Below are 16,091 nucleotides of genomic sequence, written 5' to 3' on the forward strand. Positions count from 1 at the left end.
AATTCTTATACTTGTCTCCTATTGTGTATTTGTAAGTTTCTGTTGGGAATATACTGGGTCTGAGATTTACTTGGTTCAGTGCATGCTGGAGGTTCTACTTTTAAAAGCTAATGCTAAATTCTTTTCCAGTTGTCTGTACTAGTTTATACTCCCAACAGCAGTATATAAGAGGTCCTAGAGATCCATTTGATCTCTGTCCTCTCCAACAGTTATTATCGTTGAAATTCTTTATTTTTGCCATGATTTTTGATACCATTTTTGAATGGTATCTTACCATGGTTCTGATGTATTCTTTGATCACTAAGGAGACTGAAAACTTTATTTACTGGCCATATGTATTTGTTCTTCAGGGAAATATTTTGTTTATATCTTATGCCCCTTTTTTTTTGAGTAGTTTGTTCTTTTCCTTTTTATTTGTAGGAATTTCTTATATATTCTTTAAAAATTTTTTTTAAATTGGAGTTTGATTGCTTTACACTGTTGTGTTGGTTTCTGCTGTTTAGCAAAGTGAATCAGTTATAAGTACACATATATCTCCTCCCTCTTCAGCCTTCTTCCCATCCCCTCCTTATGTATTCTTGATGATATCCTTGTTGATTATGTCTATTACAGATGTCCCAGTATGAAACATCTTTTCATTGTTCTTAAGATGTTTTCTGATGAGTAGAAATTCTTAATGAAAACAATTTCCATTTAGCACAGAAGTGCTTGATCCATTTTGAGTTAATTTTCTGGTTGGTGTAGGGTAGCAAGTCTGTAATTCCCCATCCTCCTCACCCTACCCCCAAATAACCTTTTTCCCAGCTTTGTTTATTGAATAGTCTTTCCTTTTCCCATTTTTCTGCCATGCTGTGTATGAGAGTGCCACGTGGATGTAGACCTTTTCTGTGCTCTTTTTTCTATTCCACTGAGTATTATTGAAAACAAGTACATGTGTATCATTCCATATCCATCCATTATTAGGTCAGTCTTGCTAACTGACTAATTTGATAATTCATGTATCACATATTCTTGCTCTTTTTGTTGTTGTCTCCTTCATTATCAAGAATAGAGAGAAGTTGGCTGAATTCCACTGTCATGATGGATTTATCAGTTACTTTCTATAGTTTTTTCAATTCTTTCTTTACGTACTTTGAGAATATTGTGTTAGGTGGGTATATGTTTAGAACTGCTATATCTCTTCTTGGTGGGTTAACTGTTTAGTCAATATTTAGTGACCCTCTGTAACTCTACTGATGCTTTTGTCTTAAAGTTTCTTATCTGATGTTAATACAGCTAGACCAATTTTCTTTTTGATAATATTTATAGTGTCTTTTCCCATCTTTATATTTTCCAGTCTTTCTGTGGTCTTTTACTTAATGTATGTACTCTACGGATTTCTCTATTTTATTGGAGTATAGTTGATTTGCTATGTTGTGTTAATTTCAGGCATACCACAAAGTGATTCAGTTCTATATGAATTTTTAAAAATATTTAATCCAAAAATCTCTGTGTTTTCACTGAGTTTACTGTATCTACATGTTACGATTATTGATTACTGATGTATTTGGACCACTTTTTCCTAGCATACTTTATTAATTTATTCCACTTTTTATATATTTCTTTTCAGTTCTTTCTGCATTCATAAAGTAAATTTTCCTAGCGAGAAGACAAGAACCTTATTTAGCATACTCTCACATCCCTTGGTCTCTTTCACTTTCCAAACTACTTTCATGTTGGTATAATCTAGAATTTTAGTTCTAAAAATATTTCTCTTTTCTTTTTACTTTCTTCTCCACCCCTTCTCCATCCCTGAAGACAACAATAAATATTACCAAGATATTTGATCATCAATAATTGACATATCTCTTGTAGGGTCTCCTGGATTTAATTCTTCTCATATTTGGATACTTTTTTCTAAATTGTGTTTAGTATTGGTCTTTGTATGGTAAAACTTTTGTATGCTTGAGGATGTTTGAATTAAGTCCTTATGCTGGAACAGCAGTTTGTTTGATTTAAGCATTCTGGGTCTAAATTTTCATCCTGTTAATACTTTAAAATCCTTTACTTCCTTGTCTTTTTATATCTAATGTTACTTATTGAAAGGTCTCTTGTCAGTGTGATTCTTATTCATTTGTAAGAGGCTTTTGATATCCTTATTTCAATATAATTTGTTTAGACTTGACTGTTTTCTTATTTCTTCTTTGAATTATCTTAAATATTTAAATATGAAATCTTTTATATTTTTTAATTCTGAGAAGTTTTTTCTGCATTATACATGTTTTTTTTTTCTCTTTGGGACTATTGCTGTTTAAGATGTTGGCTCTTCTCACTTCCCTCTCTCTTTAACAATTTTTTCTCCATTTTTTTTTAATGGTTTACTGTTACTTTTTTTTTTAAATTTTAAAGAAAAAGTTTATTGAAGATCTGAAAAACAATTTCTAAAAGATTAACTTTTCCAGAAAACTGTAGCTACACAATGCATTGAGTCTATCATGTTAAAATGTGCATTAGAGACAAATACAAGCACCATGAAACAAGCCACCGTTCTTCAGCAATTGAGCAAAGATAAAATGCCTAAAGAACAATATGGATGGATAACTCACAAAGGATGGGCTCTTTACTTTAAGCAGCATTAAAAAAAAGGGGAGCACAAATGGATGAGTGTTTTCAGTTATGTACACTGAATTGAGCTTTTGGCACTAGGGATCAGAGCATTGTGTCATATAGCATTAACACATATTATAAAAGTGCGTAGTGTCAGAGGAATAGAAACCACCAGTGTTCAAAAGCAGCTTTGTCAACTAAGCAATAAAACACTCTACAGTATGTCTCTCTGTTGTCCATCACTGAATACACTGGCAGCAACTTTGAAATGAAAAAAAGGAAAGAAAAAAGGAGCTGTAACTCCTTTTATTTTCTCTGTTTAAAATCAAACAGAAAACAAACATCAATTTTGTTATGCATGAACATTTCCAAAGTACATTTTTGTACAAAAGAAGGACTAAGAAACAAAAAGGTGTTCACAGAGATCAAATGTGGGTGGGTGCTGGTGCCTCACACGGCTTTCCGATGGTACTCAGGGAGCCACTTCATAATGGCTGGCACTAAACAGAATTGCAGAGTTCTTTGCTAGGTATTTTAGGAAACTGTGAAGATAATTCAGTAATAAGGCAATGCTCTTTTCATCCAGAGGTGTATAGGCCAACATTGCTCCAATTCTTACAGTCTCAGGAGACGTGGCACTCCGTACACCTGGGTGCATCAGGGTGGTCCGCAAGGATCTCAGCGTACTGCGGCCTCTCAAATTTGTAGAGCAGTTGAGTGCCCAGCATCACACGGAAGTACTCCTTTTTCCCAGCCACAACCTCATTGACTGCATACTCCTTATTATCTGATCTGTGTTTCCTCGAGATTTCTTGTAATTTGCATAATCCTCTAAAATGGAATCCATATTCTTCTTGGCAGGAAGATAAAAGAGCTGTTTTTGCTGGGTAATTAAGTCCCAGTCATCAACAAGCCATGGTTTCAGTTCTTGAGGAATCTTTAACTCCAGCTCTGCTAATCAATGTTTCCTGGTTTTTAACAGTAGGATCTACTCGAGCCCTTTTCTTGCAGAGAGGCTGAGGTGTCTCTCCAGTGCTGCCACCATCTCCATTTCCAGATGTCTTCTGTTTGTTCTTTTTTGTTTTCACTTCAGCGTTTTTCTGCTGCAGCCCAGCAGTCTTCTTTCCAGGGGCAGCCCCTCACATCTTCCCCTCTGCATACTGCTTTTGATTGGCTTTTTTGAAGTTCTTGTTGTTTCTGCAGAAACATGTACTTGAGTACTCTGCTTTCTGGAACCCATTCACCCCAATTTTTATTCCAACCACTGTACTGTATAAAGTATTTTACTTGGTTATCCTTTATGGCAACTTTTACACACTTTGCTTCATAAAGAAGAGGCCCATGAAAGCACAGCACTCTCTCACCTCCTGGAATTTAGGCTTCGGGTCCTGCTTTGGCACCATTTATAAGAGATTCGTTGCTGCCGTCTCCTCCTCCTGTTACTTTTTGAGAGAGTTTCTGAATCTGTTTCACTTCACTAGTTGTTCCTCATCTAACTAATTATACTGTACCTTGACTTTTAAATCTTGTTTCACTTAATTTTATTCCTGTATATCTTGTGTAGATTATCTAAGTCCCCATTGCTTTTTTTTCCTCAGTGCTGAAATGGCAACCCACTCCAGTATTCTTGCCTCGAGTATCCCAGGGAGGGGGAGCCTGGTGGACTGCTGTCTGTGGGGTCGCACAGAGTTGGACACGACTGAAGCGACTTAGCAGCAGCAGCAGCAGCGGCAGCACTTGTTTATTCTGGCCGTTGTGGGCCATTTGGGCAGTGAAGGGGGAGCAGGCATGTCCCCATTGTTTTTAAGTCCTAAGCCTGAACCTCTTATAAATTGAAATTTTCCCTTTATTGTTTGAAAGAGAGGTTAAAGAAGAAAAAAGTTTTTTTACTTTATAGTCAGCAGATCCATGGCCCCATGGTAACATTTTTCTAAATTGTGTTATTTTAGATATTAGTACTAGGGGAGATAATAGGGGCTTCTTTTAGTAGTTTGTTTTGGGGTCAAATATGTTTGAGGAGCAGTGGGCTAAATGAAATGAAACAGGTATTTTTAAGGTAGAGTTATTTCAGAGCCTTTTTTATGCTAATAAATAATGTGAATCTTCAATGGGGGAACTTTAATATGTAGTATTATTTTCTCAATGGAAATAGAACACTTTTTGGCTAGCTTATGTTTATACTAAAAGTAATAAGAAACACTTTAAGTTGTCAGTAGCAGTTAAATAAGTTATATTTGCCTGAATGTATGTTTGTTTTAATGCAATTTTTGTTAAAAATTTGTTTCAGGTTAGAAGCCGGATTTATGTGGGTAAGCTCTTTTTTCTATTTTAGATCACATCATTGTTGTTTGTAATTAAATAAACTTAAAAACATGATAACATTAACTCTTTTTTAGGGAGAGAGAAAAAGCTTGCTGTAGAACTTTCTACACTGATTGAAGAAAAATGTAAACTGCTTGAAAAATTTAGCATTGTTCAAAAGGAGGTAAGACATTTTTGAAAATGTTGACATTCATGTTAGGATCCTCTAGGATCCTTACTTTACAGTGCAGGTATTTCTGTGTAAGTTTAAGATTATTAATGCTTTGTTTGCAAAGTATGAGACTTCAGTTGCTTTCATATAACCAGTCTAAATTGTAACCATTGTGATTGGTGCATAGTGATGTCTCATTGTGATTTCGGTTTTTGTTTCCCTGACCGATGAGGTTGAGCACCCTTTGATGTTTTATCGACCATTTGGATATATCCTTTTTGTTTCATGTTGCCTAGTTAATTTTTTTTCACATTTTAAAACTTATCTTTTATCTTTTGAAAATCTTTGGTTATCTTTTTCCTTTTGGTATATATATTTTTCCTTTATTTTGGATACAAGTCCTTTGTCAGATATATGTATTACAAATATCTTCTACTCTGTGGTTTGCCTTTATATTTCAAGTGGTGTTTTGGTAAGCAGAAGTTCTTATTTGTAACAGTCTAATTTGTCAATCTTTTCTTTATGATGACTGCTGTTTGTTTCCTACTTAAAATTTTTTTTTTTTTGGCCTACTCAAGAATATGAAGATATTCATCTGTGTCATCTTTCAGAAACTATTTTTTTTTTTTTTTTACTTTTCTTACTTAGTCTTTTTATTAGTTTGATAGGACTGTTATAACACAATACCATGAACTGGATGACTTACATAGAAATTAAGTTTTTCACGGTTCTGGAGGTTCGAAGTCCAGGATCAAGGCGGTGACTGGTGTGGTTTGTGCTGAGGCCTGTCATCTTGACATAACCGCCAATCTCTTAGTCTCTTCTCACATTGTCTTTTCTCTGTGCAGGTGCGCGTTTCTGATGTCTCTGTGTCCAAATTTCCTTCACTTGTAAGGGTACCAGTCAGACTGAATGAGAGCCTATCTTAATACTACGGGCTCATTTTGGCTTAATGCCCTTTGAAAGGCCTGTCTTCAAATACAGTCACATTTTGAGGTATTCGGGCTTCAACAAACACATATTGAGGTGAAACTCAGTTCAACCCCAAATTACTCAGTCTCTAATCCATCCAGAATTGCGTCTGTGATGTATGATTTAGTGGTTAGTATTTCATATTTTTCATATGGCTGCTGAATATACGAGTACCATTGATTAAAAGGCCATCTTTCCCCTATAGTGTTGTCTTAAATCTTGCGACTGTGTATATGAGTCTGTTTTTATAATATTTTCTGTTCTGTTGGTCGATTTTATATGTATATATACACATATATATATTTATATCAGAGAAGGCAATGGCACCCCACTCCAGTACTCTTGCCTGGAAAATCCCATGGATGGAGGAGCCTGGTAGGCTGCAGTCCATGGGGTCACTAGGAGTCGGACAACAACTGAGGGACTTCACTTTCACTTTTCACTTTCATGCATTGGCGAAGGAAATAGCAACCCACTTCTGTATTCTTGCCTGGAGAATCCCAGGGACGAGGCAGCTTGGTGGGCTGCTGTCTCTGGGGTCGCACGGAGTCGGACACGACTGAAGCAACTTAGCAGCAGCAGCAGCATATATATATATATCTTTGCACCAATACCATGCTTTTTAAAAGCTACCTAGCTCGTCTTGGTATCTGACAGTGTAAATCACCAGACTTGTTTTTCGAGATTGTGTCTTTTCATATAAATTTTCAGTCACTTCATCAGTTTATACATGCACATAGCCTGCTAGGAATTTGGGATTACATTGACTATATAGATTACTTTGAAAAGAATTTACATTTTTATAATGTTGAGTATTTATCGATGGACCATGGTATATCCCTCTAATTATGCCTTTTTAAAATTCTCAGTTTTGTTTATACATTTTTGTGTTGAGGTCTTGCACATCTTTTCTTAGATTTATTCCCTGGTATCTGAGGGTTTTGAAACTATTATAGTAGTTTTTTAAATAGCTCTGTTGGGATATAACTCACATACTATACTGTTCACCAATGTAAATTATACAGATGAATATTTATATAATTAGTATATTTTAGTATACTTTAGTATATTTAGTATACTTTTAGTTTATTTACTAACCAAAAAAAATACAAAAACAAAATGTTTTTGAACATACTTTGTACACCCTAAAGGAGCCCTGCACCTCTTAGCTGTCACCCTTCACCCAATCTCCCCTATTCCCAAACTCTAGACCACTTACCCACTTTCTATTTCTATAAACTTGCCCACTCTGGATTCCATTTCACGTAAATGGAATGATATGTATAACATGTGCTTCGTTGTGACTAGCTTTTTAAACCTAACATAATGTTTTCAAGACTCATCCATGTTGTAGTAAATATCAATGCTGTATATATCTTTTTTTGCCAAATAATATTCCTTACCACAATTGACATATCCATTTTTCAATTGATGGTCATTTGGGTTATTGTACTTTTTGGCTGTTATAAATGATGCTGCTATGTACAAATTTTTGTGTGAATATACATTTTAAGTTATTTTGGGTATATACCTAGGAGTAGAATTGTTGGATCTATATTTAACTTTTTGAAGAACTGCCGTATTGTGTTTCACAGTGGCGGTGCTAGTTTATATTTCCACCAGCAGCTTGTGAGTGTTCCATTTTCTCTACATCTTTCCCAATACTTGTTATTATGTCTTTTTGATTATAGCCATCCTAACAGATGTGAAGTGTTGTCTCAATGAGGTGTTTGGTTTTTTAAATTTTATTAAAGTATGGTTGACTTATAGTGTTGTTCAGTGAGGTTTGAATGTACATTTCCCTCATAGCTAGTGATTTGAACATCATACAGATAGGTTTTTCTTTTTTTAATCAGTCTAAAAAATCTTTTTATTTAGACTATTTAGTTCATTTGCATTTAATATAATTTCTAATTTATTAGAGGTCAAATCTACTGTCTTAACTATTTTTCTATTTGACCCATCTGTCCCACATGCCTTTTTCTCTTCTATTTTTGGATTGAAACAGTTTTAAACTAATTCAATATTTTCTACATCAGTGGGTTTGTTAGTTATGGATTTTATTTTTTTAATGGTTATGTTTGAGATTGTAGTGTATATTTTTAAATTATTGAGTTCTAATATAAATTTGTGCTATTATAATACTGCTTAATGAATAGTGCAAAGATCTTAGAATGCTTTAATTCCACTTGCCCCCTTTTATCTATTATATTTTGCCTTTTGCATTATATTTTGCCTTTATGTTTATATAAACCCCCAAATAATTTTATTATTCTTTGAGACAGTCGAGATTCATTTGGATTTATCCACACATTTATTCTTTCCATTACTTTTCATTCTTCCCTTCCTTTCCAGCTTCCCTCTGAGGTGATTTTCTTCCTCTTAAAGGATAGAAGGACCTCCTGTTCTTTTTTTCTGTAACATACTGTTGATAACTCTTAATTATTGTCTGACCATGTCTTTATTTCTCTGTTTTGTATAATGTTCTTTATAGAAGTCTGAGTTGGCAGTTATTTTCTTTAAGCACTTTGGGGACACCTCATTTTACTTTTTTTTTTCTTGGCATGTTGTTTGTGGGTCAAAGTCAGCTATAAGTTTTATTGAAATTTGGTGTTATGTCTTTTTTTGAATTATTTTTCTCTTTCAATTTCAAAACTTGAAGTATAGTTTTCAGTAGTTAAATAGACATTCTTAAATATGCAGTTCTTTTTATTTTCACAGGTGTATTTGCCCAGGAATCTACCTCCCTCATTGATACATAAAACATTTCTATCACCTTTGTATTTCCCTTGTCCTCATTTTCATTCAGTCCCATACCCCTGCCAGCAACCACTGTTTATATTTCTATCTCCATAAATTAGTTTTTGTCTATTTTAGAGTTTCTGTAAATGAAATCATACTTTTTTGTGTCTGGCTTTTTTTCAGGTAGCATTGTATTTTTGAGATTCACTAGGTTGCATATAGTAGTTTTTTTTTTTAACTTCAAAGTAAATTTGCATTATATCAACATACCACATTTTCTTTTATCCGTTTACCTCTGAATGTGGTTATTTGGCTATTATGAAAAAAGTTGCTATGATCATTTTACCTTTTTGTGTGTGTGGGTATATGCTTTTATTTCTCTTCTGTAAGTATCTTAGAATTGGTGGGTCATATGGCAGGAAGTGTATAACTTTATAAGAAACTATGTACCTATTTTTATGATTTTATCTTTGATTTTCAACAGTGTTACTAGCTGTATGGATGTGGTGTCTTCCGTTATTCATCCCTGGGCTTCATGATGTTCCAGAATCTGTGGCTTAATGTCTTATTTGTTTTGGAATTCTCTTGATCATAACTTTTTCAAATACTGTTTTTGCTCTTTTTTCTTCTCCTGCTGGGATTCCAGATACTTGTATTTTAGCTTTTTACTGTATCCCCCATATCTCTTATGTTCTTTTCTGGATTTCTTATCTTTTTGTTCACACTTCAGTCTGGATATTGTCTTCTGATCTAGCTTCCATCTTACTGATTGTCTTCACCTATGCCTGCTGCTGCTGCTGCTAAGTTGCTTCAGTCGTGTCCGACTCTGTGCGGCCCCATAGACGGCAGTCCACCAGGCTCTCCCGTCCCTGGGATTCTCCAGGCAAGAACACTGGAGTGGGTTGCCATTTCCTTCTCCAGTGCATGGAAGTAAAAAGTGAAAGTGAAGTCGCTCAGTTGTGTTTGATTCTTAGTGACCCCATGTACTGCAGCCTACCAGGCTCCTCCGTCTATGGGATTTTCCAGGCAAGAGTACTGGAGTGGGGTGCCATTGCCTTCTCCGTCACCTATGCCCAATCACCTTTTAAACCTTCTTAATTTTATCTGTTGCCTTTTTTGATTCTAAAGGTTGTGTGGCTTTTTTTGTAGTTCTTTTTCTTTGGCTCAATGATTGTCTTTTAGTTCCTCTTATATATTAAGCTTATTTTGTTGTCTGAAGGAGAACTCTGTTACTTGAACCCTCTCAGATTGTCTTTTTCTCTTGTTCATTTTTTCTCTTCATTCTCACTCAGATCTTGTTTTCTTGAATGCTGGATTTTTCCATGTTGAGTGTCAATAATGTTATAATATAAATTATTGTGGTAAATTTGAAGCTGTGGATGATGCTGTCTTTCTGCAGTGAGGTTTTAGTGTTGCTTTTCATGGAATTGGTGGGTCAGGGGGCAGGTATACTTTGGAATAAAATTTATAGTACTTTTACTTACAGTGTTGCTTTCTTTCAGTATGAAAGCTTAGAGTCATCTTTAAAGGATGCCAGCTATGAGAAGGAGTCAACAGAAGCACAAAGTTTGGAGGTAAGAACAAATAGATACTTATAAAAGTTAAAGGAAAGGTTCTTTCTAAATGACATAAACTTTAAAAGTCATGTATCTTCTCAAAACTCACATTTCTTGGATATTAAAACTTAAAGAAATTTAAGTTAAATATAAGAAATAAAATGTTATAAGTAGCATAAGGTATTTTAAAATTTTGAGCCTTTGTTGATTTGTTTTGAGTGAAGCATATTCGGTTGACTATCATCTAGAGTTATAAAGAGGCTCTTAATTCTTCATTTCTGGGAAATGTATTAAGATAATCATTCTTTTTTTGGCTCAGTTTGCTCCAGGAAGGAAAAATACAATTCACTTTCATAAATTTAGGAATAGTTTGAAATAATAATTATGTAAGTTGAGGCAGTTCTTGCCTTTCCCTCATCAAAGGGTTAGGAGCTGACTAGAATGTTACACACAGTGATGTGCTGGTATCTAAAAAGTAGGAGCCTTCATTTGTAATACCTGCTGAGTTCTGTTGTGTAAATACTCCTACCATGACCAATTTCAAGGTACCAACATGATGCCACTGAATGTGCAGTTTGGAAGAAATACAGAGTTGGGTCTCCTGAGCCAGGTTTGATTTGGCTAATAATAAGGAAGCAAAGTGCAATAATCTGTCATTTAGCTAAGTTATGATGGATAAGGGTTTGTAATAGGAGTGTCATGCTACTATTTAGAGATGGAAGTGTTGTAAAAAGCATAGTAATATTAAAATAGAAAATGATGGACTTCCTACCTTCGGTATGTGTTCAGTTTAGCTTGGCATTCTCCATCACTGATGTCTATAATCATCAAAGCATATGGATCAGAATTTCCTAGTAGAGTCCAAAGGAAGTCATAAGTTGAATTCCAAATAAAATTGAATTCTTAACCTTTTTTTTTTTTCCTTATGTTACTGATTAATATTCTCAGGCACTTGTTGAAATTATTATATTTTTATAATATTTTATTTATTTATTTTATTTGTAATTTATTAGATTGAATAAAATAGAATTTCATAAGGAATTTAATATGCTGGCAAAAGAACAAAAACTGAAGAGTAAATATGTTTACTTAAGCTTTGCAATGTTGTAGATAAAATAAAGCACACCAATTTATTCTTAGCATTGAATTTTTACTTTAAAATGAATATTTTGGAAGTTTTTCTCTAATTTTAGTAGTTTTTTGAAACATACAGTGTTTATTTTCAAGATTGGTAAACATAGTTGAATATAAACTATAATGTGGTACAGTTACAAAAATTGCTGTTTGAATCTGTAGATAAAATCCAAATATCCGGGTAATTTTGATTCAAGTAAGAGAACTCATATAATCAGGTAGTCAAATTTGGGGAAATATATGCATATATATATTTTTACTGAATATATGTAAATATGCTTTTTAACCAGTATGATATAATATGTACTTATTTTACTTTTATTTTGGCTTGCATTAAGTTCTTTGATTCTTTTGGTTTATTTTTCTTTTAACAAGTTTGTTGAAGGATCACAAATATCAGAGGTATGTTTATTTCAGTATTTAAATTCCAATTGGATAATCCAATAACTAATCATTTAAAATTAAAAAGAAAATATGTCTTAATTCAGTGTAGAATATTATCTTGATTGTCTTTTGAGTTTATTTTTGATTTTATGTATTGAATTATATGAAATTGGACTTTTTCTCATTGCTTCTTTTATAATGTTTTAGAGCAGAAGCTGGCAAACTAGGCTCTGAGCTCTCCACCTGTTGTTGTAAATAAAATCTTACTGAAACATAGCCATGTTCATTCATTTATGTGTTGTCTCTGCTTTCTCACTACTTATGTATATGACTTTAGCCGGAACAGAAACTGCATGGCTTTCAAGCCTAAAATATTTACTATTTCTTTACAGAAAAAGTTTGCTAACACCTGCTAGTATTGCTATTATTTCAGTGTTATGAAAATGAACAAATATATAAACTAGACTTATTTAACTTACAGTGTGTGGTTTTGATTACATTCATCTGATTTATCTTCATCAAATATTCCTATGACTGTCTTATAAAGTTTTCTTTCTCTTTCAGGCATTCTATGAAAAGCTGACTGGGTCCAAATCTGAACTTGAGGATGAAATACTCACTCTAGAAAAAGAGTTAAAGGAAGAGAAATCTAAACATTTGAAGCAAGATGAGTTGGTAGGACTTTTGTGTTTGAGGAGACTGTAGGAAAAAGAAAGTTATTGAGTTAAAAAAAATTATATGATATCGGTTAAAGTATTACATGCACTGTAAAAAGAAAAAAGTCCAAAGAATACAGAAGGCTATAAAGTGGAGAATAAAATTTTCTGGATCCTCTAGCTCTTTTCATTTGTTAGAGTTAACATTATTATGTTACATTTCTTGCATATTCATGTAGAAATTTTCTATTTGTACTATGGAATAGCTCACATAAATCATTTAAGTTGAATAATCACATACATAGTGGTTTTGGTTTTTTATTACTCTGAAAGTGTTTTAGGAACTTAAAATTCCCTTTATTTGTCTTTATTTTAAAATCTATCTTAAGGATGATCTTAATGTGTGTGAGATTATTTAGTAAGATACAATGCTAGTAGCCTTCTTATATATAACTTAAGTGTTAAGAAATATTAAAGATGAGTTGAAATACTATTGTTTTATAACTTTCATATAAAATCCCTTTAAACATATAGCTGTGAAGTTTTCTTAATCTGAATTCTCACTTTTGGAGCAAAAGTGTTAGGTTAATAATATACTCGATAGAAATGGCATCTTGAAAACTGGAGGAGTTCCGTAAATACTTGTTGATTGATACTGTCTTTTTAGATGTCAGACATTTCAAAAAGGATCCAGTCCCTAGAAGATGAATCCAAGTCCCTCAAATCACAAGTAGCTGAAGTAAGTTGAGTTATTTTAATAGGGCTATTGCTTTAAAAATCATTTACATTTTGCTATTACTTTTATGATTAAAGAATTAAATATTAGAATTTAGATACAGTTTTTTAAAAATGTATATTATTATTTTTTAATTTAAATTTATTTAGTTTAATTGGAGGCTAATTATTTTACAATATTGTATTGGTTTTGCCATACATCAACATGAATCCGCCACAGGTGTAAAATTTAAATAAAATTTAGTTTATTTTTAAACTACTTTAAAAAGTAGTTTAAAAAAATTTTATTTATTTTTGGCTGTGCTGTGTCTTTGCTGCTGTGCGGGCTTTTTCTCTAGATGTGGACAGTGGGGGCTAATTCTCTAGTAGCTATGCAAGGGCCTCTCGGTTCAGTGGCTTCTCTTGCTGGAGAGCGCAGGTTCTGGGTGTATGAGGCTCAGAAGTTGCCTTATGTGGACTCAGTAGCTGTGGCTCCTGGGCTCTAGAATATAGGCTCAATAGTTGTAGCAAACGGGCTTAGTTGCTCCTTGACACGTGGAATTGAACCTGTGTCTCTTGCATTGACAGGCAGATTCTTTACCACTGAGCCACCAGGGAAGCGCTAGATACAGCTGTAAAATACAGAGTATCTGAGGAAAGTTCATTTTTTTCATTGAATAATATTTATTGAGCCATAGCTGTATATACTGTTCACTGTTGAAGGTGATTGGCACTTAATATTAGTAGACAAAGTGGACAGAAAGGCTCTTGTGGATTTTAAGTTCTAGTGAGAGAGACAACAGAAAGTTAATTGAAGTTGCCAGGTAGTACATAGAAGGTTATGAGAGGTTAAATCATTTGTCCAAAGTCATGTGGCAAGTTAGTGGCAGAGCAGCTAGGCCTTGAGTGACTAGACCTTGAGTTTAAGCCAGCCTTTTTCCTGCTATAGCATGCTGCCTCTCCTATTAATATTGGCGAGTTTTAACCTTTAATTCCATGTTTCAAGGAGTGTGTATAAAAAAGGGCTGTTAAACTAATTCTTGTAATCCCATTATGTTGTATTTTACTTAGGCCAAAACAACCTTCAAAATATTTCAGATGAATGAAGAACGACTTAAGATAGCTATAAAAGATGCTCTGAGTGAAAATTCTCAGCTTCAAGAGAGCCAGAAACAGGTTTGTACTGTAAAGGGACTCCTCAACTTGTGAGTATATAATTATAAATGTTCTGGGCATACTCATGACTGACTCATGCTAGGGGCAAAGTGGGCTATTTCCGGAAACCACAAGAGCAGGGCAATCTCCTATGTATCCTATGGTGTCTCTTTTGTATAGGATACAAAGGTCTATATTCCTGGAACCCTCTTCCCCCAGGAGTGAAAGTAAGCCTGGACACTCACCATTTTGATAATAATAGCAAATAGCATTTAGCACAAAGCTTCAAAGCCAGATTGTAGGAGAGCAGAGAATATGATGAGAGTTACTGCAGCTAGGGGCCTAAAGGCAGAAGTGGTCGTGGTGGCAGATATAGTAAGGATTTAACTTTTGTCTTCTTCCTCCTCACATATGTGGACACTGCCACATACCCAAACATATTTCCTCTCCAACTATTCTCCCAATACAGTTAGAATTTTTCAGTGGGAAATTTTTTTAATGATAACATTATTTATAATTTTCTAAACATTGTTCACAGCTGAGTCACATGATGTGCTCTGATTATGTGTTCTGTTTCACTCAAATTTTTATTTGCCATAGAGTTAATAATTGTCTTGTTTTATACCTATCTGTAATTTATCTGTATTTCAATCATAAATGTCTCTTTTAGAGATTATGTAAATATTTTGTGTGTGCAAAGGCTTTGGTTAATCTAATTTCATTTTTCCCTTGAAGCAGTACTTTCTGGAGCCTTCCATCCTCCTAGTTCAGTAGGAACTTGTTCTCTAGGTCTGTTATATTTCTGCCGTTCTGAGATTTCACTTCACCCCTGTCCTTTGACTTGTCTTTCGTCTGTGTTGGATCTTCCATTTCCTATGTCATGCGTGTACTTTGTGTGGTAAATTCCCTTGATTATCTTTCTGAGAAAAAGCATAGGAGGAAACTTTTTAAGAAGTTTCATGACTTAGAATGTCTTCTCTCATACTGTTAACATTTTGGTTGGATATCTTCTGGGTTGCAATTTTTTTTTTTCCTTGAAATTTTGACATTATCGCTCTATTGTCTTCATTTTCCAGACTTACTTGTGAGAAGTCAAGTGCTGTTTGGATTATTGAACCTTTTTTGTTACCTACTCTTTTCCCCTGTGGAAAATTTTAGTATCTTTCATTATTTCCAGTTCTCTGAAATTTCACAATGATATGGCTTAGTGTGGGTCTTTTCCCATATGTTTGTTGGTTACACTGTGTCTGGAAAGTCTTGCTCATGATTCAGTTCTGGGAAATTTACTTGAATTATTTTGTTCAACTTGGGGTGTATTTTGTATGATGTATGAAATTATTTGAGAATGTCTTTTTTGGTTTCTTTATGACTATGAAACTTTTGTTCACTTGTTCTCTGATATTTTCTACTTGTGAGAATTCTTTGTTATTTTGCTTATGCTTTTTACTGATTTCATGGATGCAACGTCTTACTTTGCTGAGGATGTCATGTTTTTTTTCCCCACTCTTTTTTGATGTTTTTTTTTTTTCCTGAGTTGCCTCGTTTCCTTCAAGTTCCTTTGTGTCTGCTTTAGTCTATGTCTTTTGTCTAAGAAGTTTGGTGATTCATGGGTGTCTGTTTATTTAATAGTAGGGCTCTCCAAATCTAGTTGGAAGCCCTGTGTGTGTTTCTTGTGGGCCTTTCTACACAGTAATCTGGCTAGGGTATTTCATTGGAGGG

At 34.0% G+C, this 16,091-nt stretch overlaps 1 protein-coding gene and 1 pseudogene across 49 annotated transcripts in view; one reads left to right on the forward strand and one right to left on the reverse strand.

Moving 5' to 3' along the window:
• MIA2 (MIA SH3 domain ER export factor 2) overlaps positions 1-16,091 on the forward strand; it is a 96,129-nt gene that overhangs the window by 40,563 nt on the left and 39,475 nt on the right. For 18 of the 49 annotated variants that reach the window (XM_069559059.1, XM_069559077.1, XM_069559064.1 and 15 more), the window contains 5 exons: positions 4,983-5,071; positions 10,276-10,347; positions 12,412-12,522; positions 13,171-13,242; positions 14,289-14,393. In XM_069559059.1, coding sequence (XP_069415160.1) covers positions 4,983-5,071; positions 10,276-10,347; positions 12,412-12,522; positions 13,171-13,242; positions 14,289-14,393 — 449 coding nt within the window. Of the gene's footprint in view, positions 1-4,873; positions 4,896-4,982; positions 5,072-10,275; positions 10,348-11,838; positions 11,866-12,411; positions 12,523-13,170; positions 13,243-14,288; positions 14,394-16,091 lie in introns of all 49 variants that reach the window. The other 31 variants (XR_011250217.1, XM_069559049.1, XM_069559069.1 and 28 more) reach the window with 3 other exon arrangements.
• On the reverse strand, positions 3,037-3,989 carry LOC138423301 (mortality factor 4-like protein 1 pseudogene; annotated as a pseudogene).

This window comes from Ovis canadensis, chromosome 18, assembly GCF_042477335.2.
Source record: "Ovis canadensis isolate MfBH-ARS-UI-01 breed Bighorn chromosome 18, ARS-UI_OviCan_v2, whole genome shotgun sequence".
Classification (NCBI taxonomy): domain Eukaryota; kingdom Metazoa; phylum Chordata; class Mammalia; order Artiodactyla; family Bovidae; genus Ovis; species Ovis canadensis.